This window comes from Uranotaenia lowii, chromosome 1 (genome assembly GCF_029784155.1).
Source record: "Uranotaenia lowii strain MFRU-FL chromosome 1, ASM2978415v1, whole genome shotgun sequence".
Lineage (NCBI taxonomy): Eukaryota > Metazoa > Arthropoda > Insecta > Diptera > Culicidae > Uranotaenia > Uranotaenia lowii.
Window position 1 is genome coordinate 106,460,189 of NC_073691.1, and position 26,563 is coordinate 106,486,751.

The 26,563-nt window shown below is 37.3% G+C and overlaps 3 protein-coding genes across 3 annotated transcripts in view; 2 read left to right on the forward strand and 1 right to left on the reverse strand.

The window, feature by feature from the left end:
* Positions 1 to 14,979, reverse strand: part of LOC129754766 (probable ATP-dependent RNA helicase DDX46) — a 93,687-nt gene extending 78,708 nt beyond the window's left edge. Inside the window, exon 1 of the mRNA XM_055750991.1 lies at positions 14,205 to 14,979. The gene's annotated coding sequence lies outside the window, so the exon portion shown is untranslated. The remainder of the gene's footprint in view (positions 1 to 14,204) is intronic.
* On the forward strand, positions 8,570 to 10,684 carry LOC129737763 (uncharacterized protein K02A2.6-like). Its single transcript, XM_055728925.1, has 2 exons — positions 8,570 to 9,163; positions 9,257 to 10,684. Exons 1-2 carry the CDS (start codon positions 8,570 to 8,572, stop codon positions 10,682 to 10,684), a joined length of 2,022 nt encoding a protein of 673 aa, XP_055584900.1.
* A 6,857-nt stretch (positions 14,980 to 21,836) lies between the features above and the next one.
* LOC129737764 (uncharacterized) lies at positions 21,837 to 25,972 on the forward strand. The gene is made up of 3 exons (XM_055728926.1): positions 21,837 to 21,958; positions 22,217 to 23,943; positions 24,000 to 25,972. The coding sequence occupies exons 1-3, from the start codon at positions 21,837 to 21,839 to the stop codon at positions 25,970 to 25,972; spliced, it is 3,822 nt and encodes a 1,273-aa protein (XP_055584901.1).
* Positions 25,973 to 26,563: the final 591 nt, after the last annotated feature.

The window sequence follows — 26,563 nt, forward strand, 5'->3', positions numbered from 1 at the left end:
CCCCCCGTAAACGAACAGCCCTGGTGTTGTGGCACTGATATGTTGGCCATTTGCTGAAGCTACGGATCTACAAAATGGCACCCAGGCATATGGGATCAACACTTCCGGAGTTATTCGGCACCGACGTTAGGTTATAACTATATAGTTTTCTCATTTAAACTCGGTGGAGGTCGTGGGGGAAAAATCACTTTTGCTGCTTTAAAAGTTATCGGGTGTTCCGGCTGCTGTTGGTGTTCGCCTAGCGCTAGCCACTAAATTAAACACTATGATGAATTGAAAATAAGAACAGAAATACAGATAAAATATTTGAAAAACGTGTTTTTGCTTAATTTTGTCGATAATTTTTTAATATAGTTCAATATAGCTATTGCCGTTACTTGCTAGTTACGGTTCAATAATAACCATTTTTTACTTCTCCGCTCTTTCCGATTACGTTTGAAAAATAAACATATTTCTACTTCTCCCCGAAAAGTCATTTTATGAGTTCTCATGGAGAACTCATAAAATGGCATTTCCCGGGAAAAGGTCAAAAATGGTTATTTTTGAAACATAAATGGTTTAATAGTTTCTAGCGTGTGGAGAACGTACCACCACTGAACGTAGAACATCGCACCATTCGCCGGTGTAGACTTTCATTCAAAACTTGCTTTAGAGAAAAACCACATTATCAGCACACATACAGAAACAAGATGAGATTGATTAAATGAGATAGATACATGAAAACTGAACTTTTATGGGCATTAGGGTACTTGTGTCCCTCGCTTGGCTTCTCCGTACCGTATCTCTATACGCACTCAACGCACATGTTGAGTATCGTCCTCTCCCAGATAGCCGTTTCAGGTGTCTTTCCTCTCCCACGATGGAGTTTAAAAAACATCGCAATCTCGCGTTAATTTTTAATTAGACATACGCACACCATGAAATTAGCACCGGAAAATATTTTGCGAAAAAAATCATCTCCTCTGAATTCACAATTTTACTATGCGTTTACAAAACCGAACACTTCAAACGAAGAAGGACATTCTTTCTCAAAAGGATCAGATGCAGCAGAAGCGATTAGCCAGATAATTGATATTAATTGTCTGTTCAACTAGAGTAAAATTAGTTAAAATTTATCCTCTGTATTATCATCGATTGGCGTAAGAAAGGAGTTATATTTTACAAGCGGCTTTTTTCTGAGACGGCGAGTTTTTGGAATGTATAAGTATGTAAGATAAAAATGTTCATCCTGGAAATTCAAGCGCCACCACTCGATGCACATATCACAACCCGAATAGAAAAACATTGTGAAAAGACCGTGAATTTCATTTTCACGCAACCATGAATTTAATGGTTAAAACTATGCGAATCATGGTATATGATACCTTGAAAACACTGTCAAATTCATAGGTTTTGACAGTGAAGTATATGGTTTCAACAAAATTTACCATGAAAAAAGGGGGTTGTTAAGCAACTTAACAATGAAAAAATTAACTTTTTTCCATACATTTTAGAACACAAAAATATAAAGTCTATGGTTATTACATCTTCCAGTTCTTTTCGAGGAAACTGTAACATTCATAGTTTTTCATAGTATTTTTATGGTTTTAATGATGATGAAGCACGATGAACTTCAATGTTCTTTCAAAATATGTAAAAAGCTCTCGTGACCATGAAATTTCATGGTTAGATAAAGTTTTTTTTAGATTTCTTTCCCTTAAAATTGTTGCAAAAGAAATTTTTGTACTTGCTTTTAATATTTTTATTATTTTTCAATTGTATCCTAGTTCACTATGATAATACAGTTACTAAAACACTTTTTTTACGGCGTACTGGCGGGGCTCCTTCTTCGCAACCACGACTCCGGCACATCTCCATCTGGTCCATCTTCTCCAGCCAGCCCCGGGATGATTTCGTCCAGAAACAGTCGCGGATTCTCGTTGATCATCCTTGCCCAAAACAGATTGCCATCGAAAATTCCCATCCGCCGGAAGCGCACATAATCTGTGCCGTTGTTGTTCTCCTTGAAGCCGGATTTTCATTCTGGTCCATCTGTCTCTGGAAAAAAATTCAAATAAATTTCTTATTATTAAAGTCGTATACGCAAAATAAATATACTCACTCTTACCACCGGAATTTTGGGCCACCTTAATTCCATAATCAGCTGCAAGAAATGAGAAATCATCCGAAAAAATGGCGCGCGGTTATGAAAAATTTTCTTTACACGAAAAATTATGAAAGTGTGAAAGGAGCTAAAGTTTACCATCATTCGGATTTTCATTTTACCATGAAAAACACTGTAAAATTAACATTCACAAGAAAAACACTGTTAACGGTGATTCCCCTTTATTTGGAAACGATAAAATATCATGAACTAACTTTATATTTCACGGTTACCTTAAAGACTATGGTGATTTTAAAGTATTAAGTGCTCGACTTGGATTTAGAAATAACGATGATGTTAATCGTTAAATTGAAAATCATCGTTCGGTTATATTATTACCATGGTCTTGGCTATTCGGGAACTCTTTATATAAATGCGAACTTACGTTTCATGCCCACTTTCATAAAGACGAATGTACCTAACGGATTCCGAAATCCTAGAGCAAATGTTCTCACACATACTATAACAATTACCTCTGAGTGTCTACCGGGAATACACGCATCAGTATAAAGGTCGCGCTAGGGGGCATCTTATTCCAATTTTTGAAGCAACACAACAAAACTTTCAAATAATGGTACGTCAAAAGGAAAACCGTTTACAATGTTTAAAAAATTTTTAAATTCAAAGAATTGGAGAGCTTAATTCAATTAAAAGTGTAGAGTGAACTTAAAGAAACACGAATAAGTTAAAGGTGAACAAATGACGGAAAGTTTTGTCTGTTCTTGCCGTGTCGAATATTTGGAACAGGTAACCAAAAAGTTGGACTCGAATAAATTAAGTTAAGTTTAAGCTGAGAAAGATTTGAACTATCATAATATCAGTATTAAAAAAGAATATGCTCTAAGATTTCGGGCTACAATCGGAAACTTTATCAGAATTAATTTGTGAGTGTCACTTGTAGGCACCTTTCAAAAATTGTGTTGAAATTAAAGAGGATGTGAGAGAAAGAGTTTACCTGTGTTCCAGCCTGAAATGTAAATCGTAATTAGTTAATCAAACCTTTCATGTTACCCACAAAAATCGCTTAAATTTTCACTTTTAATTTTGTCGCTTAAATGTGCACTGAATATCAGTGTGCAATTTTTTTCACCATCAGGGTTTACACTTTCACACTCATTTCTCAATGATTATTTATAGTTTATACGAGCCTCGCCTTACACTTCTTCATGCATTAATGAACCCGAAAAAGCTGCCATTTCATCCCATAGTGAAAACTGCACCCACACAACAATAATGGACTCCGGTCTCTTGCTTTCAGAAATCACGCACACAATCTTCAGATCGAACTACCGGTGATCAAATGACCAATCATCCAACTACATCTACATAAATCAGTTTTCACATTTCAATTTTGCACTAAATCCGGTATTTTGTAATTTATTAAATCCGATGTTGCGCTGTCACTACATATATCGCCACTGTCCCATTTTATTGACTACTTTCACTTCAGCTTTTGACCGCAAATTAATCTGTAATTGCTCCTCACCAGACGCCATATTCGAAAAATCAAAATTTCACATTCAATTTGTTTGAGCCACTTTTCAAACCCAACTCGTCACCCAGCACTTATCACTATTAATATATCCCATTATTTATAATTTATTCCGGTTTCCTTCGAATAAGCACAATATTTGAATTTTTAAAGAGTCCACCGACGACTGAAAACTGTGCGAACGGAAAAAACGACCGCCCGGCGTGGAGTCTAACCGAACAATAGACAAATCTACCAAAAAGCGTTGAAACGAGAAAGAATTATTGTTAACAGGAAACTGTCCAAAAAGCATTCTGATCCAATGAGCCTCTAGTTCTTGTAAAATGCTTGATTTAAGAATAAGCCTTCGAAATTCATAAACCGCAAATGCACACTTACTAGAGCATTGGGGAGACGAATACTACTACCTTTACCTTGCCTAGTAACACATTGAACAGTTATTAACCCGTGACCCATTACAGTCTAGGATACGGGAACACCTCTGAATCTACAGAATACCGGACCTGAAATATAAAACTTTATTAAACAAATTGTATGAAAAATTATATCAGGTCAAACAATCATTACTGATCGGACCATATTGAACACTGGTAAGACGTTTGTTTTAAGCCGTGGGGCCAACACGTAGGTTCCGTTTCACTGGTGTTTATCAGTGATCCGTTCGTGTTCGCAAGATCTGGTGTGATACTCTCACTATTCGATTCTTTAAGATCTTGCGCGACAAGGCATACCCATTTATATCAAAGTGATATAAATGAGCCTCTTACCATGCCCACTAGAGTGAGTCGATTTGGGGTTATTTTTGATTTTCTCAAACCCTGGGCTCTTAAAAGCTTCGTTCTGGTCCAAAACTCATCCAAGATTTTTTGCAGAATTTTTAAGTAACGTTTACATGAGTAAATTTTAACTTTTAGGTTTGTATGGGAGAATTGAATATTTTGTACTGAAAAATCAACACCATTTTTGTTTCCTCTGTGGACCCCAGCCAGCTGACAGTTTTTGTGCCAATTTATAAAATTCCGAAAGGAAATTTTCCGCTGAACAACTTTGTAGAATATCATAACTTCGTATTTTCTTAGGCAAAAAAGTTATTAGCTGTTTAACAGAGGTATGTCTTTTCGCAATGATAAATAATAAATTCAATTGACATCACTCCTGGAGTCTCGCGAAGTATACCATGAAAATTAGCCATGCAATACCTCGCCAGGCACCCAGCAGGGATGTCAATTGAATTTATTGTTTATCAATGCGAAAAGACATACTTCTTCTAAACAGCTTATAACTTTTTTACCTAATAAGATACGAAGTTACGGTCTTCTACAAAGTTCTTTAGCGGAAAATTTCCTTTCGGAATTTTATAAATTGGCACAAAAACTGTCAGCTGGCTGGGGTCCACAGAGGAAACAAAAATGATGTTGATTTTTCAGTACAAAATATTCAATTCTCCCATACAAACCTAAAAGTTCAAATTTACTCATGTAAACGTTACTTAAAAATTCTGCAAAAAATCATGGATGAGTTTTGGACCAGAACGAAGCTTTTGAGACCCCAGGGTTTGAGAAATTCAAAAATGACCCCAAATCGACTCAGTCTAATGCCCACGGAGGTACGAAGTTCTTGCTTTTGCATATGTATTAGTAGTTTAAAAATATGGCAAATTTGTATGAAATCAATTGTGTATCTAAAGGCCCTGTAAATTTTGTGTTCCCAAAATTGAATGTTGCCAAAATCTAACGAGGTCTGTATATGGTTATGAATATGTCCATTTCTTTATAATTAAATTATTTGATTTTAAAAGTAAAAACTAAGAACAAATAGTACGTCATTTATTCAAGCAACATTCCATTTATTGTTAAGTTTGATAACACAATTTTCTAATCGAACTCTTATTCGAAAAAAAATTAAAATATCCGAAAGATTACAAGACCAAAAAACAAATTTTGGAAGATAAGAGTTATTTTACCTTTTGTATTCATCATTTTGATGAGTTTATCGATAAAAAATACTTGATTTATAGGTTTTGAGCAATGATATATTATTATTTTTAATGTTTCATCTCCGAGTATTTTAACTTTGTTCTGGCCTCATACAGCATAGAAAAGGTTTTCATGTTCAAATAATTGTTCTATCATAACATTATACTTATATAGATTTAAGGCAAACATGTAAAACGGTCTATGATTGACGTCAAATGATTGACGTCAAATAAATTTAAAAAAAAAACAAATTTCAACATGTTCAAATCCGAAATTTAAATTTCAGTTCATTTGTTATTTAAATTCAAATCATTGTTAAAAATAATCAAAAAACAACTTATTCAGTTTTGTATAAAGGCTCCAAAATTCAAATTTATTTCAAAGCTTATGATAGACCTATTTTTTAACAAGGTTTCGAGAGATCACTTACAGGAAAATAACTATATATTTGGCTTTGGCTCATTCGACTTTTAAAATAAAATGAATTGAAAGTTTTAAAGTTACGCAATCATTGAAAAACAAATCTCGCGTGAGCTTTCATTACGTCGAATGAAACAGAAACACTGAACCGAGAAAAATGCTTCTGAAATTTGAAGAGTGTTTTTCAAATCCTATTTTTATTCCTTCGCCGATAACCCTTCAAAAAATACGCAATAATCATGGAAACTAATTGTGTCAGATATTCCACATTATAAATTTAATTTTTTGCAATTTTTAGAGCTATTTTTTAATCATATAGGAACATACGACATATTCAAACATAAATCGTTCATACGTCTGAACACATTCGTCGTTTGGAGGGGAAATTTGTTTCATTCGTCTCTTTTCTTTCGTCCTTTGATTCGTTCAACTTGCACTTACGCCCAAATGTTTCTGATGCAAATACTATGGAAAATTTTCAATTTTTTCGGCGTAGTGGCTGTTTAATAAGTGTTGTAGCGGTAAATTGGTAAGTAAATGCATAATGAAATGTGTGAATTGGGTGCGCCATCGGTCAAACCAGCTCGCTGCTGCTTATCAGCTTTCTGTTGCCGATCAGCTGGAGGGGAAATTTGTCTCATTCGTCCTTTGATTCGTTCAACTAGCACTTACGCCCAAATGTTTCTGAGGCAATTACCGGTAAATTTTCAATTTTCTCGGCATAGTGAATGTTAACTTAGTGAGTTGTCGAGTGTAGCGGTAAATTTATTAGTGAATGCGTAATAAAAGTGTGGATGGGGTGATTGGGTGACTAACAGCAGCAGGCTGCTGCCGATCAGCCTGCTGCTGTTAGTTGTTATGTTTGCTGCTACTGCTGCTGTTCGGTTTCTTTTCCTTGCTGCATTATTTTACAGCGTTCGAAAGCCTGCTTGAGTATCGATTTAAGAACGCTTGAAAACAAGAATCTGAAATAATATTCATTGCCAGGTTGATATTCTGATAACCTCTACCTGTATACACTTGTTTGCTCTTGGAAACCATAGCGAATGTGCTAGGTTTTTCTTCCTCTGCACATTCGCCGTTTGGAAGAAGGGACGTAAGCAACATAGAAATTGGCAATCAAAGTTTAGTTTCATTCGTCATTTTGAAAGTCTTAAATTTCATACATTAAAAGGGTTTAAATTGATTGTTTTATCAATCACATAGGTAGATAATGTTATAATGAAGCTTTTTTAGTGAATATCTCAGTTTTTCAAATTTTGTTTCATTCGACGTAATGAAAGCTCACGCGAGAAATATCGAAAAACCAAAAATGTATATTTTTCGTAGTTTTTAGAGAAATAAAAGTTTGAAGATGTAAAATTACACAATTTTCAAAGATTGTTGGTGTTCTGATTCATTTGTAAATGTTCAAGGCTAGGAGGTTGTTTTATTGAAAACTACTATGTTAAGAAATAAATTTCTATTTTACCTACATATATGTTTATTTGTTCAAGTAATTGAGACAGAACAATTGCATATGTTTATTTCTATATTAAGAAAAGGATTTTTTTTAAGGATTCAGTTCTTTTAAAGACTGAATTTCATTTTTTATTTAATTGTTTGTTTGAAATTTAAACTTTTATTCTGAAATATGTTTTTATGAAGGTTTTTTGTATTTGGAATTAGTTCTCTGTGGAATTAGCATGACGTTTAATCTTGAATTTTTCGATTAAACGTCATGCTAATTCCACAGAGAACTAATTCCAAATACAAAAAACCTTCATAAAAACATATTTCAGATTAAAAGTTTAAATTTCAAACAAACTATTAAATAAAAAATGATATTCAGTCTTTAAAAGAACTGAATCCTTAAAAAAAATCCTTTTCTTAATATAGAAATAAACATTAACATTAACCTGACAATCAATAATATAGAATGAAATTTCAGTTTTCAATCTGAATTGGATCTTTGAATTTGGAATTCTCTATAGCTATTTTATTTTTTAATTCTTATTTTTTTAATCTAAATCTGAAAATTTATCACGCACAAAAATGAAAATCTCAATTCTCATCATGGACTAGAGCGGAAGACAATTTAAATTCCGCTAAAGGATTTACGGGCATACTCGAAAAAGATTTGTTTGATTTTTTCATGCATTTGTTATATTCAAATTCTTCATGAATGTGACGTCATCCAAGAAATTGAATATCACACTACCTGCTTTGAATGTTCCTTACATGTTTGACAGTTCGCATGGTGAACCCGATGAAACTGGTTCATTGCCTCTGGAACGTCAAAATGAACATCAAGCCACCGAGGCAATGAACTAGTCACCGTGAGTGAGTCGCCTCTCGGAATACCCCGACTAGAGTCACGTGACTACGACTAATGTGACTACGAGTCACTTCATTCGCCTCGCAGAATAAGGCCCACTCTTTCTTGCTATGGGCGCTAACCTTCAGAGCATTATAAGAGCAGCCCATCTAAAACCATGTTTGAACGACCCCCAGTGCTATCAAAAGTTCGTTGATAATGTCGGGAATTATTTCAAATCAATGACTGAAACAGCTGCTGAGCATGAAGCTTTTTCTGTCATGCACCAGAGAGTCGGGGAATCTACAGTTAACTTCCATGCTAGACTAACCGAAAAAGTACGGCTTTGTGGGTACAGCCCCAACGACCAGGATCGCTTTGTGAGAGCGCAATTGCTCAAAGGAATGGTCAACAAAGAATTGGTGAAAGACGCAAGAACAGATGGTCGAGCCACAAGTGAAATCGTAAAAGCAGCAACACGAAGAGAAGCCTACGATGCGGAATTAGTATCTGCCAGCCCAGTCATTAATCCACCTGAGGCTCTTGCCGTAGAAAACACGCGACGGAGGAAACGTGCTGGTCCTAGAGGCGAAAATAGAGAGGTTTATCCGAAAAGATATAAAAGGACACCCCCACTTGGACGACGTTCGCGTTGCTGGAGATGTAACCGACAACGACACACAGATGGATTGTGTCCAGCGTTGAACGAACAGTGCAGAAAATGCAAAAAACGTGGACATTACGCAGCAACTTGTCGAATCGACTCGGTGAACGACATCCGTGAAAACGAGGAAAAGAAGCCACTGCACGGATGGTCTGAAGACGAGCATGAGCAGGTACAGTTCCGTAATTGATTAAAATAAAATAGATTTTCATAACGAAATAAGAAAATATTTTTTATCAAACGCGAATATCCTTTATTCTTCCAGCAAATAAATGCTATAACAATTCGGGACGCTATAGTCGAATGTCGTTTGAGCTCCTCCCTGGCTTTAAGTTTTTTAATCGACTCGGGAGCCGATGTCAATATTATCGGCGGTAACGACTGGTCCATTCTCAAGAAACAGTATCTATCCGGTCAGGCTAAGCTTGAACCTATAGCGAATCCTGACAACCGACTGCTACGAGCATACGCAACAGCCAATCCCATGACTATTAATTGCGCTTTCAAAGCAAAAGTCGAAGTAGTCGGAGCTTCTAAACCAGTTGTGGAAGCTGAATTTTTAGTTGTTGGCGAGGGACGCCGTTCACTTCTCGGTAGATGTACTGCTAATGAATTGAGACTTCTTGACATCGGCCTAAACGTCCATAATTGTGAAGAGGCGGATGATCTCACTGTGTTCCCGAAGATTCCGGGTGTGAGAGTGCGATTCAGCATCGACAAGAGTGTTCCTCCAGAAAAGAATGCATATTTCAACGTCCCTGCTGCCTATCGCGAGGCTGCTAAACGTCGTCTCGAAGAGATGGCGGCTCGGGGCATCATCGAAAAAGTAACGTCAGCCCCCAGATGGATAAGCGGTATGTCGGCGGTACCTAAGGGCAAAAACGACTTCCGACTAGTCGTTAATATGAGAGCACCGAATAAGGCCATAAAGCGGGAATATTTTCGGTTGCCCTTAGTAGATGAAATGCGTATTAAACTCCACGGCGCCAAGTATTTCACGAAATTGGACCTTAGTAACGCGTTCTACCATTTAGAACTTAGCAGGGAGTCACGGGACCTGACTACATTCCTGACAGAAACCGGTATGTTTAGATTCACCCGTTTAATGTTCGGAGTTAATTGCGCGCCGGAAGTGTTCCAGCGGGAGATGACAAGGATCCTAGAAGGAATAGAAAACGTTATTATATACATTGACGATATCCTTATTTACTCCCCCACCTTGGAAGAATTGCGCAAAATAACAGCGAAAGTGTTAAAGGTGTTGCGCATCAATTGTCTTACTCTTAATAATGATAAGTGCATCTATGAACAGACACGAGTGAAATTCTTAGGACATGAACTAGATGAAAGAGGATTTCACGTAGAAGAAGCGAAAATTAAAGCTATCCGTCAATTCCGTGATCCTACAACGACTTCTGAACTTAAAAGCTTCCTTGGGCTGGCATCGTTCGTGAGCCCCCATATCCAAAACTTTGCAGAAATAACGAACCCTTTGTGGGCCGCTACAGCAACCAAAAACTGGTTGTGGGGCCCCGAACAGCAGAAGGCTTTTCGACTCGTCAAGGAAAGCATCATAACTTCAACAACAACGTTAAGTTATTTTTCAGAAAATGATAAAACGATTTTATATACCGACGCCAGTCCCAACGCTCTCGGAGCTGTTCTGGTACAACAACATAATTCCGCTCCCTAACGTATCATAAGTTTTGGATCTAAATCTCTCACCGAAACCGAAAAAAAGTACGCCCAGAATCAGCGCGAGGCACTTGCTACAGTGTGGGCCGTCGAACATTTTTCCTTCTTTTTGCTAGGGCGCCACTTTACGCTTCGCACTGATGCTCAAGGAGTAACTTTCATTCTGAATAGATCCCGGGAGAACTCAAAGCGAGCACTGACAAGAGCCGATGGATGCCCGAATACGAAAATATTGTAACATAACCGTTCCTGTAGTAGTCATAAAACGATTAGAAATAGCGTAAAAAAACGTTTAGAAAATGATAACTGAAGCCATAAAAAACATTGCACTTATCTTGAATTCCAAAACGACGGTCTGTTGAATATGGCGTTAAGTTATGTTACTGTTTAAAACTGTTAAAACTTCTATATGGAGACACTGTTTTAGGAACAGTTAAGGTATGGTTTATAAAACGCTAATGAATAACGTTTTCAGGGCATTGAACTGTTTCTAGAATGAACATGTGTAGGCATATTTCAAACGATTTATCAAACCGTTAATCGAACTATTACGGAAATAGGATTGATTGTTGAACAAACCGTTTGTACTAAGATTACTGTATTTTGGATGGTGCCTTTTATAACGTAACCATTGGAAAAACTATTAGATTCTATCGTTTAACTTCTAAGAGACGATAACCTCAAAGCTTTTTGAATGCCAAAGAATGAAGTTTACCAATTATCAAACTATTTACAATACGTCTCAAAACCCTTGAATACCACGCAAACATATGAATATATTTTGGAGTTTTCGGATTGTAAGAATCATAAGTTTCTGGGTTATCACATTTTATTTACAATATCATCGTATTCCATACCTTGTACATTCGAAATTTCCATATTTTCCTTTATTTCATCATGAGTATTCCTTTTTCCTGTAGTAAAAATTCCCACGGCTTGCTTGTGCAGGTGTTTGAAATAGCAGCCTGAAAGAAAAAAAATAGAATTCGTTGTCAATATTCTTTGCTGTAACTTTGTTTCTGATAAGTTTTGCTGAAATCATTCAAACACAATAAACTTTATCACCTACCTGTTACAAAAAACAACCCGATGCTCCTCGAAAACCGCGGCTTTCGCGGCTTAAAATTTTCAATGGCATCGCCGCTGCTGTAGCCGGATACTGCTCCACGATTGAGCTGGCAGCGTTCGAAAAAGTATCTTTAATCATCGGAAATTGAAGCTGGCGTTCCAAAACCTCCGAAATTTTTGAAGTTTTCAAGGAAACCAGTCGAGACACGAAAAAACTACCGCGACGGACTGCGACTAAAAACAAAACAACGAGACAGCAAATAGCCAGTGGTGCCAAGTGAAAAGGTTTTTATAAATAATGATTTTTTTTATTTTTTTACTTTGTTGCAAAAGTTATAAATCATTATGAATTTTTACTTATAATGTGTTAATTCATTTTTTAATGGAGCAAATTAATGCATTAATGCATCTCAGGCTGCCAGTTTCATTCTGTTTTACGATGTTAAAACCTATATAACAAATCTAGAGTTTGTTTTGATTAGGTCGTATGAACCACTTGGTATGTTTTGAGAAAATCGATGTTAAAGTTTCGAAACACCTTTTCAATTCTTATTTTATGATTGCGTGTCAAATTCGTCTGCAGATGCGAAATTTAATGAAAACCTATACGCAGAACATGATGATGCCCTTGAAACTTGCATTAATTCATTTCTTATCAATGAAGATGTACTTACGACATGTTGCATTTTTCTTTTGGCGCAAACGTCCTTTTGATCAATAGATAATTTTGTGTGCATAAACTGAGGTGATTGGCCCAAATCTTCACTTATTGATTCAAAGTTGATTGAAGAAAGGCTTTAAATGATAATCCTATCCAGTTAGTACGCGTAAATCCTTGATCGATAGTAATTTGTAATTACTGCATTATGATGCTGGTCATTGGGAGTCCACCCGGTCATTTCCAACCATTACCATAGGTGCTACTGATCGTTCGAGGATTGTGAAAAAGCATCCATCTCTTGATTATTTTGTTTGCCTCTGTAATGAAGAAAATAGCATTGACCATTCACACAGTGGAAATAGTGAAGCTTATGGTACTCACCCAACACCAATTTTGAGCCATTTATTATATTAGCACAGCTATGATCACTCCTGGATACAGTTTCTTTTTTTATTCACACGAATTTTCATCACTTTGCAAAGAATTTCTTGCGACGAAGCATTACGTCGTAAAAACCAACCTGCTGAATTGTTTTTAGCGACCTTTTGCATCGCGGCAAATACACTGCAATGCAAAATGACGCAAAAACCAAATTGCACTCAAAAATAAATAAGTCAACATACGTCCTAAATTCAAATTATTGTGTAAAAATTATTCAATGATAAAATGAAACCAATTTTTTACCAAAGATAGAATACATGTTTATCAATCGTTTGCAGTGAATAACTCGATTTTGGTTATATTGGTTCATACGACCTAATCAAAACAAACTCTAGAAATATATTCATAAATGTGTACGAATTATTTCGTAAAACCATGTGGCAGCTCTGAACCACATTTCGATCATTTTTGACGTGAATTTGGCAGAAGGAATGAACGCTATGAGTAACGGTTCGGGATCATTTTTATATGATTATAGAAAAATTGAGTTAAATCGTCCATACCATTCTGTTACCTTTCCAGATACCATCACATTTTCACGTGAATGTCCATATTTAGTTCTTATCGTTGGCGGAGTAAAATTTAAACGAACAGCTACGTTTACAGATACAATCACTTTTTCTGAAGCCGTAGATGTATCGTATAGACTGTTTGAGATATGGTTTTTTAGTATGCGGGTGGGCACTTCGATTAAGTCCATATAATTACGATGTGGAGTACATTCGCGGCAATGACAATATTGCCGACCCTTCATCCCGCTTGTACACGGGACATGATGAGCCTTTTGATGAACAACACAGCCCATGGGAAATAGCTACTCTAGAGTCCAACGTTTCTGGTTTCCTAACAGAATCTGAAATACGTACGGCAACAAAGGAAAATGATATTTTACAAAAAGTAATCGATGCTTTAGAAACTAACATCTGGGCAAAGGATTTGATTCAATTCCAACGAGTGGCTGCTGAGTTGTCAGTCGAAGATAATATGTTAGTGAGGAATGGTTGCGTAGTTATTCCTAAACAACTTCAACAAAAGGCGTTAGACGTGGCTCATAGTGGCCATCCCATGATAGCAAAGATGAAAAGCATTCTGAGGGAACGTGTCTGGTGGCCTAGTATGAATCAAGATGTTCAAAACTGGATTGAATCTTGCCAGGAATGTGCCACCAATGGCAGACCGGAAAGACCGACCCCCATGAAGAGGAAATTCGCGCCCCAAGCGGCTTGGGACACCATTGCAATCGATTTCAATGGTCCTTATGGAAAGCTTAGCGGTATTTCTATTTTGGTAGTGGTCGACTACAGATCAAGGTTTGTTAAGATTTGCTTTAACAGTAGTTTTTACTTACATGAGTTTTATATTCAGATTTGTCATAGCGGCACCTGTTTCTTCCACAAGTTTCGAGCATGCACGGCGTGTACTGGATACGATTTTTGACCGAGAAGGATTTCCGAAGTGCATCAGATCTGATAATGGCCCACCTTTCAACAGTGAGCAGTATAAAAAATATTGTTCAGACCGCGGCATCCATGCATCCTTTTCTACGCCACTGTTTCCCCAGCAGAATGGCCTTGTTGAGGGGTACATGAAACTGGTGAACAAAGCTATGGCTACGGCTATCAGTACTGGGTCCGACTACAAAGAGGCACTGAAGGCTGCAGTTAACGCTCACAATGCTGCGGCTCATTCCATTACTGGTTTCCCTCCGGAAGAAATTATGTATGGTCGGAAGATAAAACGTAACCTTCCTCTTTTGCATTACGGGAAAACATTTCATGATGAAAACTTACTCAGCCTTAAAGACAGGCAGTCTAAGCTTAAAGGAAAGGCACTAGAAGATGCTCGGCGAGGCGCACGAATTTGCCGAATAAAGCCAGGTGACGATGTGATAATAAAGCGCACGGCTCCCGCTAAAGGTGATTCTAAATTTCTTCCACAAAAATACACGGTGGTGCGGGAAGAGAACGGAAATCTTCAGCTTATGAGCAGTGACGGACACACGATTACTCGACACGTTAGCCATACAAAAAAGGTTTCTGAATGGCGTTCACCGAGTAAAAAACCCACATACACTGGCCAAAACTCAGCCACCGAAAACACTTCCGCACGACCGCAACGACAGATAAAAACACCTTCTTACCTAAAGGATTATGTTCACGCTCTTTTTTTTAAACTCAAAATTAAGTATGACCGAGGTTAAAAACATAGTTCGATTCTATGAACTTAAAGTTAAGTACCCTTTTTTCCTCCTTGCGATGGATCAAAACGGAGTTCGAACTGCGAACTCAAAATTGATCCCTTTTTTTTCCTTCGGCGAGGGATCAAAGCTGAGTTCGACCTTATGAACTAAAAATTGAACTCTCTTTGTTGGACTGAAAACACTTAGCGAGTTCAGTTCGAACCGGAACAGCAACCAACGAACACGTCGCAAAATTTTGTTGTTCCGGAACAATTACCGGAAGACTATGAATAATGAAATGCATGTTCACCGTGTCAGCGTAAAACTCTGTCCGTCATTGTCATCATATGGTGAGCGGCTTGGAATGTCCGGAAACTTCCGGATGTTGTTTACTTCCCTTAGGAAGTAATATCCGGAAGTTTTCTTTGACCGGAAGTGTCAAAACTTTCCACCGCTCTATAATTGCAATGCAATGTACCGGAACAGCAATATCCGGGTACAACCAATTTTAATCATCCTTTAATTCCCTGAAAATCAACTACCCTCGAAAAAAAGGATAAATCCGAGTTCGGCTGCCGAACTTAGTAATGAGTATGCCTATCAGAACTCAGTTTTGCTATTGCCCAGTCAAACTCAAAGTTGAGGGAAGCCACCGAAGTGCTGTTTTGAACCAAAACTACTTAATTTTGAGTTTAAAAAAAAGAGCGTGTTGATACTGTCGAGAATTCATCCTAAAAAAAAGTGAGAGCTAGATAACTGTCGAAATTTCGAGGAAAACAAATAGTTTTTCTATACAACCTACTTTCAAGGCAGTTCGTTAAAACCTGTTAAAACGAAAATAAATACCACACATAATCGAAATAAAACATTTTGTTTACTTTTCTCCCACTGAAATAGTGATGAGTTTAAACTTTGTACACTGAAAAAGTTGCATTGAATATGTAATGGGTTTTATTAGATGAACTATTTTTTTTATTTTATGAAAACAACATAAAACATGATTCAACTTTTCTGGGTAGATAAGTTTTTTTCATTTTCAAAGGAGAGAAGGAGGAAGATGTGCGGTGTCACAATACTGTTCAAGGCTAACATCAACCCAATCGGTAATCCAGATAAACCGGCAACACTTCGCCTCCCTACTCGGGGTCAGTCTCATCGCGAGTCGGCGGAGGAAGCAACCCAGTTTTTTTAGCTTCCGAAATGGTCCGCCACAACAGTAAGTGTTCTGCAGGCCTACGTCGGCACCGCCAATCTGGCGATTCCACCGGACGGGGCCCGAATCCCATAGAACGATCATCACATGAACCATTTGTGTATTTGTTTAATATTTTTTGCTGTCCTTGGTAACAGTTTAGAGGTAGTTAAGACTATATTCTTAATTAAAATAAGTGATTGTCTTTGAAACAGGTACCTAGGTCAAATTTCTCCAAAACTAATGATCAGTTGATTCAAAATTGAGTGGATTGAAATAATCTATATATATAAAAATGAATTTCTGTCTGTCTGTCTGTCTGTCTGTCTGTCTGTCTGTTCCCTATAGACTCGAAAACTACTGAACCGATTTGCGTGAAACTTGGCATATGAGGGTATTGGAGGCAGGGGAAGGTTCCTATTATGGTTTGAGACCCCTCCCTATTCCTGGAAGGGGGGAGGGGGTCTTTCATTTAAAAGTAATAAGTCTTTATAACTCGAGAACTCATTATGCAAATCATACCAAACTTGGCATGGGTGGGTTCTTGGGTTCGAGGAATGTTTCTAAGAATACTTGGTACCCCTCCCTCCTTCCAGTGAGGAGATAGAAAGGGGGGAGGGGGCCTACCTTACATTTTTTTACATAACAGGAGAACTAATCAAGCTAATGCAACCAAATTTGACATGGGAGGGTAGTGGAATACGAGAAATGATTCTATGATTATTTCAGACCCCTCCCTCCTTCCATTGGTGTTATAAGAAGAGAAGGGGGGGTCTCCGTGTATATTTATAATGTCCCTCCAGAACTAATTAAGCTAAGGGTACCAAATTTGACATGGGAGGACATTTGGGTAAGAGAAATATTTCTAGGATGATTTGAGACCCTTCCCTCCTTAAAATGGGGGGGGGGGGGACTTCCATACGTTTTTGGGATAATTTTCGAACTAATCGACAAAATAAAACCAATTTTGGCATGCAAGAGTATTTGGGTACTAGAAATGTTTCTATGATACCTCACAGTACTTACCGCATAAAAATGAAACACATATTTCGGTATAACTCAAGGGCTCATCGTACGAATAGAACTAAATTGACATTTACTGGTGCAAAATATGAGAAATGTTTTTAAGATTGTTATAGACAAATCTCTCAGCTGGCTTGAGACATAATATAAGACTTACTGACCCGGTGTGCTTTGCTGTACCTTTTAAAAATGTTTGAATCTATTTATACAATATTGTGATTTTCTGTCACAATCATTCATATGCAACTTATTTCCAAGATAGGCAAAATTTTATTAAAAAAAACGGCTCCTATGTACAAAAATGATGTTATGTTCCTTATACACAACACTAATCACAACATTTCAAATGAATACGCATCTTAATGAAATAACCCAACGAAAATATATTTTTAACGTTTCACATGAAATAAAAACCACCTTCAAATCGTTATTCTACAAATAATCTTCATATTTTGCTATCAAAATTGCCACCATAAGGGAAATTTTAAAATGAAACTCCGTCATTTATTGATGTACCACAGTGAGACGTGGAATAATATCGAAATTCTCAATTTCCCACGTCTCACTGCTACACCGCTTCTGCGGTATAACAATTCTCGGAGAGCATTTGCTAAATGTAAACAAGGTAAAATTTAATAAAATCAATCGAGTAAACTTACGACAACAAACAGCTGAGTGTGAAAGCGAAAAATTTAAAAACGGCCGAAAATCCACTATCGCGCACAAGAAATTGTGTCCAATTTCTGGAATTCTGATTGCATTGTAATTGGATCAACCAATTAGCTTCGCGTTTACGAGGTAAGTAAACATATTTTGATTTATCACGACTATAACAATTCTACTCGCATAACACTTTCCATTTAGTGGGATGTTATGAAACTAATAAAGAAATCTACCATCTGGCATTATTGAAATTGAATTATATTAATGAACCGTTGTATCATTTTAAGTGATGGAATATTAATGCCAAAAAATTTTAATCTATTCGCTCAAAAGTTCCATACTGTATAGATTTTATTGATAGTAAAACTTTCGCATAATTGCTAAACAGACGTTAAAATTTGTTTGTACCGCATTTCCGTTCACAAAAGATGCAGATAAGAAATTCCAGATCCATTGAATACATATAGATCTGCTCCAAACAATCAGTGCTGGTCACAGTATCAGAATTTAGCATTGACCCTGTATTCCAGCATGAGTGTTCTTTTGATGTAAACAGTATTGCATTTGGAAAGGATTATTACCTTCAAGTCAATAGCAAATATTCTTTTGTGACGATTTGCCTGGCTTTTAGAAGAAGTTGAACTCAGCAAAACCTACAAGTATTTCGAATTACTAATTATGTTTGTTTTTATTTTTCACAATCTTAATCCCTTTACATATCTAAAACACGAAATTATCTAAATTTTTATTTGTGAGTGGAAGTTTTCATCAATCAATAAATGACAAGTTCGTCACATTTGGTTGCATAATACACCATTATGTTGAATAATGTTTTAACTGTTTTTATTGTTCTGCTAAAAAAAAGTATTGTAGGGTTGGAAAAAATGATTAAAAACAACATGAAAAATTGCAAGGAATGGAACTATGAGTAAAACAAAAAAATATCGTCCGATGATCCTTTTTTTATTATGTTTTTTTTTTGTTTTGCTAGATATATTTCTGTGATTTATTTCTGTGCTAGATGTACATGGTTCATTGCTATATTTTAAATTGATGTTTATTTAAGAATCGCTTAGAAATTGAAAGAATGAGATTGTAAACTACCTATAAATTTCTGAAGTGGAATAATTTCATCACAACTATCATCGTTATTTTTTAGCATAAGCATATTTTTTATTTGTAGTTGACTATGCTTCGTTTCTTTATTTTATTTATACTATACTCATAAACGGGTTAACGTTGTTTAAGGTTTGCTTTAGCGGATAACCTATCACTACTGGTCGACTAAGGTTCATATGCTAATTTTTTATTGTTGAACTTTGACGTCTCAACGTATAGGAGATGTTTATCACAAAACTTAAACACGTAAACAAGAAATTGCCACGTTGCATGTTATGCGTGGTGAGAAATGATAAGCAAATTTTTTAAGAAAATTTAGCTACCGCTATTGGCAGACTGTCCCGTATGTGCTTTTTCATTATTCTTTCCTGTTTATACGTAAGTTCTTCATTATAGACGTTTGTATTAAGTTTATTTCTAACATATATGAGGCCCTTGGAGCCAAAGGGGTATAAGTGTATGAAAGTTTATTTTGAGAAAACACGCTTTAAAGTTGTTGTGTTTGGCCATTTTTCATATATTTTTCGAAAATTGTGTTTTGCTCTCGAACATAAAAGTATGTAAATCAAATTCGAAAAATCTGAAAAACCGTCAAATATAGTTTGAAATATGAAAAATCGTTTGGCATCATTAACTCAAAATCGACCATTTTGTCACTTATACCCCTTTGGCTTTGAGGGCCTCATATGAAAAAAAAATTACAAATCAAGTTTTTCCCATATGAACTATACCCGCAAATTTGTGCCTCATTTTTTATTTTAACAAAAATTATCAACCGTATCAGACGTTAGTTTTGATCTTTGTTACATAGTTGTAGTTAAAATTTGCAACAGATATAGTATAGAAAAGATAAAAAATAGCATTTCTTTTCGTAATGCACTTACAATTTTTAACTGTTTCAAATAATTGTTAGAGAAAATTAATAAATTAAATTTATGAAATGAAGGATTAACATTATCAAGATAGGATTGAATGAAACATTTTTGTATGTTGGCAATACAGACCCCGTTCGTTTTTGGCAACATGCCCGAACATTTTGTGTTGCCAAAATCGAATGTTGCCAAAATCGAACGGTTTTTCATCTGAAATTTTTTTTCTCTTATTTTTACAAAATAACTATTTTTATTATCATTAACGTTATTTTAAGTCTATTTCCGACCATTTTTAAAATTTTTATATTTTGTTTTCTCATGTTTTGATGTATTTTGCACTATTTTTGTGTTGTTTATAATCTTTTTTTTTGGCATTTTTGCTGGTTTTGTCATTCTTCATCATTTTTTAGATGATTTTGTCATTTTTAGGCTTTTGTTTGTATTTGTTTTTGATTTTTTTTTTAATTTTTCATCTTTTTGTAATTTTTGAGTACTTTATAAATTTTTAAAAAAACTTTTTTTTGTTGTTGTATTTTATCACCATTTCTGAACGTTAAAACGTATTTTTGATGTTTGTTTAAATTATGTTGATCCTGTTATAGATAAAACTAAAAGGTAATGTCGCTTATAAAAACCGTTCGATTTTGGCACATGTGCCAAAATCGGATGTTGCCAAAATCGAATGTTGCCAAAATCGAATGTTGCCAAAAACGAACGGGGTCTGTATATAGGCAAAAATACACATGCATAACATATGGCCTCACAGCAAATGTGTAAAGACGTTTCTCTTCTTTTTTTTAACATATGGAACAGTCTTGCGAGTGGTGACAGTGTTATTAATCTTTATGTTTGACTTGAAACTTATATTATTTGTGAATTGAAGTTTGATGTAAAAAATGTAAGATTATAATTATTTACATCGCGTGTACTGAATTCGAGTCACGTACATGCTAAATTTCTATGTTCGATAATTTCGGAACAAACTTATCGTGTTTATAAGTGATATTGTATGGGCTGCCTACTGTAAAACTTGCGTACTTCGAAAAAGGTGTGATCTATCAAAATAGTGTAAAATATGTCACATTATCGTACCTGAACTAAACTTTCGAGGCAGCGAACAATAACTCCTTTCTTTCAAATTAATACTTTCAATGAAGCATGCCTCCTAAAAAGAGAGCCTCAATTGGTAGATCTACACCTAAAGCTAAACAAATGAGGCTAGCAAGAGCTTCGGAGACTGGTGAACACTCAGGAGTTAGATTGGCGTCCGACAGAGAGCGTCATGCTGTATCGCGATCTGCCCAATCCATTGAGAGTCGAGAAGCAAGGCTTGATGCCGACCGGCAGCAACACGCTGTTCTTCGTTCCTCTGAATCCAGTGAACGCAGAGCTACGAGACAACAAACCGATCGAGAGCGCCGTGCAGCTGCACGATCCACCGAATCCAGTGAGAGCCGAGAAGCAAGGCTTGATTCCGACCGGCAGCAACACGCTGTTCAACGTTCGTCTGAATCCAGTGAACGCCGAGCTACGAGACAACAAACCGATCGAGAGCGCCGTGCGGCAGCACGATCCACCGAATCCAGTGAGAGCCGAGAAGCAAGGCTTGATTCCGACCGGCAGCAACACGCTGTTCAACGTTCCTCTGAGTCCAGTGAACGCCGGACAACAAGACAACAAACCGATCGAGAGCGCCGTGCAGCTGCACGATCCACCGAATCCAGTGAGAGCCGAGAAGCAAGGCTTAATATCGATCGACAGCACCACACAGAGATGCGTTCCACTGAGTCCAGTGAACAAAGAACTGAAAGAAGGGTAGCCGATCGAGAGCGCCATGCTAGGAGAACTCCAAACGCTGATTTGAAACATGCAGCATTCCGTTACGATCCTGAAAGCGATTACCACCTTCATCCAAATGTGACTATTGGGAACATGGATAAATTGTGTCGATACTGCAATGCCCTCAAGTTCGCAAATGAGTCACCTGGAATGTGTTGCGCAGGTGGTAAAGTGAAGCTTCCGGAATTGTCTACACCTCCTGAGCCGTTATTATCGTTAGTTTCGGGCGCCACAAGAAAATCGAAAGATTTTTTACGAAACATTCGCAAGTATAATTCGTGTTTCCAAATGACGTCCTTCGGGGCAGACAGAATTGTGCGAGACAACTTTATGCCAACCTTCAAGATTCAAGGCCAAATATACCACCAGGCACGATCTCTATTACCATTGCCGAATACAGAGCACACGTTTCTTCAAATTTATTTTATGGGGAATATTGAGAAGCAAACAGATCAACGATGTCGTTTTGTAAGGACTACGGATAGAGAAATCGTCGCAGACCTAGAAATTTTCTTCCAACGGAATAACCAATTGGTTAAACTGTTCAAAACTGCACTCAATCAAATGCCAACGGATGACTATGTTGTTGTGATTAGAGCTGACAAAACACCGGTTGGCCAACATGAACGCCAATATAATGCACCAACAATCGACGAAGTGGCGATCGTCGTTGTTGGTGAAGCATTCCAGAAACGCGATATCGTTTTGCATCGTAGAGGAGGAGATGTGCAGTTCATCTCGGAAACTAACCGGTGTTATGACGGATTGCAATATCCAATCCTTTTTTGGCAAGGTGAAGATGGCTACCACTTCAACATCAAAATGGTAAATCCAGCGACTGGCGAGGAAACAGGTAAAAAAATTAGCGCTATGAATTTTTACGCATATCGACTGATGATTCGCAGAAATGTTGAAAATCATATTCTGAAATGTCGTGCTTTATTTCATCAATACATCGTTGATATGTACGTCAAGATTGAATCTGAAAGGCTGCTATATATTAGGCTTAATCAAAGCAAGTTGCGTTCGGAGGAATACATCCATTTACGTGATGCAATCAATAATGATGTAAATATCGATCCCAATGAGTTAGGTAAAGCCTTCATACTACCAGCTACCTTTACCGGAAGTCCACGACATATGCATGAATACGCGCAAGATGCAATGACATATGTTCGTGCATATGGTAGACCGGACTTATTCATTACATTCACTTGCAATCCAAGGTGGATCGAGATAAAAGAACTTCTGATGACCGGTCAGTCATCAACAGATCGTCATGACATTACTGCACGTGTATTCAGACAAAAGCTTAAAGTGTTCATGAACTACATCGTTAAACATCACATCTTCGGCGAAACACGATGCTGGATGTATTCGATTGAGTGGCAGAAAAGAGGATTGCCGCATGCGCACATTTTAATCTGGTTAATGGTTAAACTAACACCAGATCAAATCGATCAAGTCATCTCAGCAGAAATCCCAGACCGAGATATTGACCCGCTTCTTTTCGATATTGTTATCAATAACATGGTTCATGGTCCATGTGGCACACTTAACGTGAACTCACCATGCATGACAGATGGAAAATGTACCAAAAGATTCCCAAAACCCTTCGTTACAGAAACAATCAGTGGCAATGATGGTTATCCATTGTATCGTCGGAGATCACCAGAAGATGGTGGCCGATTTGCCACAATTAGCGGGCGCATTGAGATCGACAATCGTTGGATCGTACCATACTCGCCGTTGCTCTCGAAAACATTCGCCGCCCATATTAATGTTGAGTTCTGCAACTCTGTGAAGTCTATCAAGTATATCACGAAATATGTTAACAAGGGGAGCGATATGGCTGTGGTTGAGGTGAGAAACACTTCTGGACCTTCGGACGAAATTGAGCTATATCAGCTGGGACGGTATATCAGCAGCAACGAAGCGGCATGGCGAATTTTTTCTTTTCCGATCCATGAAAGACATCCTACAGTTACCCACTTGGCAGTACACTTGGAGAATGGACAACGGGTATATTTTACTGCAAATACTGCTCGAGATCGAGTGATATCTCCACCCTCAACAACGTTGACTGCCTTCTTTTCGTTATGCCAAGAAGATACTTTCGCCCGAACATTGTTGTACTCCGAAGTGCCAACATACTACACATGGAATGCGTCAACTAAGAAGTTCATGCGTCGTAAGCAAGGTAAATCTGTTTTTTGTTTAAAATTTAACTTTGATAAAGACTCTCTTCACTTCCAGGTAGAGCAGTTGCGGGTTATTCAAATTTATATGCAACCGATGCATTAGGTCGCGTGTATACTGTTCACCCTACCAACTCGGAATGTTTTTATCTTCGATTGTTATTAATAAACGTCCGAGGACCCAGAAATTTCAATGATTTGAAAACAGTTAACGGCCTAATATGTGCAACTTTTCGAGAAGCATGCCAGAAAATGAATCTATTAGAAAACGATGCACACTGGGACGTTACACTCACTGACGCCGCAGATACAGCTCGACCTCAGCAAGTTCGTGCATTGTTCGCGATCATATTGACGACCTGCTCTCCATCCAATCCTAAGGAACTATGGGAAAAACACAAGGACTCCATGAGTGATGACATCTTGCATCGTGTAAGATCGGAAAATCGAAATCCAGATATCGCATTTAGCCAATCCATATACAACGAAGCTTTGATTGCGATTGAAGATGTTTGTTTGAATATCGCTAACAAATTACTGCCTCAAGTGGGTATACCAGCGCCGCATCGAGATTCAAACAACATTCTCGATCGTGATCTGAGGCAGGAGACAGTCTATGATACGGAAGAGTTATCTTCATTTGTTGAGAGAAATATCCGAAATATGAATGAAGAGCAACGTGCTGTGTACGACACTATCATGAGTGCAATTTTGGAGCAGAGTGGAGGTTTCTTTTTCCTCGATGCGCCTGGAGGTACAGGCAAAACATTTTTGATTTCACTCATTTTAGCAAGATTACGATCGGAACGCAAAATTGCGTTAGCCATCGCATCGACTGGCATTGCAGCAACCTTACTCGCCGGAGGCAGAACTGCACACTCTGCATTAAAGCTACCGTTAAATTTACAGATCAACGAGGCTCCAACTTGCAACATTAGCAAAAGTTCTGGAATGGGAAAAATTCTAAGAACATGCGAAATCATCATATGGGACGAATGTACCATGACACACAAAAAAGCTCTCGAGGCTCTGAACAATACCCTTAGGGACTTCCGAGGGAACAACGAGCTTTTCGGTGGTACTTTAATTTTGTTATCCGGTGATTTCCGTCAAACTCTACCAGTTATCCCACGATCAACGCCAGCAGATGAGTTGCACGCATGCTTGAAGTCTTCAATACTATGGCCGTATGTTCAGAAACTTACTTTGAAAATTAATATGCGTGTACAGTTGTTGAATGACGCATCCGCAGGGCGGTTTGCAAAACAGCTACTAGACATTGGAAACGGAAAAATGCCTATCGATGAAACAACAAAATGCATAACATTTCCAGCTGATTTTTGTGAAATTGTGGCAACCAAAGATCAGCTTATATCGAAGGTGTTTCCAGATATTGGTCATAATCACAAAAATCATCAGTGGCTGAGCGTTCGAGCAATCCTTGCTCCAAAAAATCAGGACGTAAACGCTATTAATTACAGCATTCAGGATGCTATCGAGGGAGATGAGAGAACCTACAAATCCGTTGATACAGTAACCAATACTGACGAAGTGGTGAACTATCCGACAGAGTTCCTCAATTCTCTTGATTTGCCTGGTTTGCCACCACACGTCCTGATTTTGAAAGTTGGTGTGCCAATAATACTACTGCGGAACATTAATCCCCCACGGCTTTGCAACGGCACTCGGCTCGCTGTTAAAAGATTGATGGATAATATCATCGAGGCAACCATTTTGAATGGCAAGTTTAAAGGAGAAGACGTTCTGTTACCACGTATTCCGATGATACCAACGGATCTGCCTTTTGATTTTAAAAGGTTGCAGTTCCCTGTACGACTGGCTTTTGCAATGACGATTAACAAGTCTCAAGGGCAGTCCCTTGAAGTTTGCGGAGTAGATCTCGAACGACCATGTTTTTCCCACGGACAATTGTACGTCGCTTGCTCCCGTGTCGGATCCCCGAACAACTTGATTATTTATGCTCCAGATAGAAAAACGAAGAATATAACATATCCCACAGCATTACATTGATAAAGGTAAAACAAAAATTTGGAGCGCAAATTTATCGAAATTATTATTGTTTTTATTTTAGTAACCTTCAAGCACTCTCTTCACTCCTCACTCGGCCGTTTTGACACTTCTGTAATATATCGAACACAGCAAAGCATAACCGAGCGTCGAATGAAAAGCTGTGCTGACAATTTGAACCAAGACTGATCAGAACAATTACCGTGAAAAAAAAAACAACTACTTTACAGGTATTTCTAGAGATGAAATTATTTTTATTAAAAAAAATTAATTTACATTTTTTTACAGTTTAATACGAGATGAAATATTATCTTAAACACAAAACATTATTTAAAAATATAGAATTCCATAATAAATGCCAAACACAAACAAACGAATTCAATCAAAACTCATTCCGAAAACCCTCTTCCAAAAATTTAATTTACAAATTCATTTATTAAAAAGCGTAGCAACGCACGTACCGGGTCAGCTAGTAACAAGATAAATTGATAACAATTATCATGTCTGAAATGTTTTGAACTTAATTAAACGGTTTTTATCATAAACCGAATCTTTCCAATAAGTTCCATGGGTGCAAGATTTTAGAGTACACAG

What these genes read in the sequence shown, in the direction of transcription:
- LOC129737764 (XM_055728926.1), top strand. Translation starts at nt 21,837, where the DNA reads ATGGATAAATTGTGTCGATACTGCAATGCCCTCAAGTTCGCAAATGAG. An exon ending in CCTCCTGAGCCGTTATTATC is followed by an intron (nt 21,959 to 22,216) that starts GTTAGTTTCGGG and finishes TCGTTTTGTAAG; the next exon opens with GACTACGGATAGAGAAATCG. An exon ending in GTTCATGCGTCGTAAGCAAG is followed by an intron (nt 23,944 to 23,999) that starts GTAAATCTGTTT and finishes CTTCACTTCCAG; the next exon opens with GTAGAGCAGTTGCGGGTTAT.
- LOC129737763 (XM_055728925.1), top strand. Translation starts at nt 8,570, where the DNA reads ATGACTGAAACAGCTGCTGAGCATGAAGCTTTTTCTGTCATGCACCAG. An exon ending in CTGAAGACGAGCATGAGCAG is followed by an intron (nt 9,164 to 9,256) that starts GTACAGTTCCGT and finishes TTATTCTTCCAG; the next exon opens with CAAATAAATGCTATAACAAT.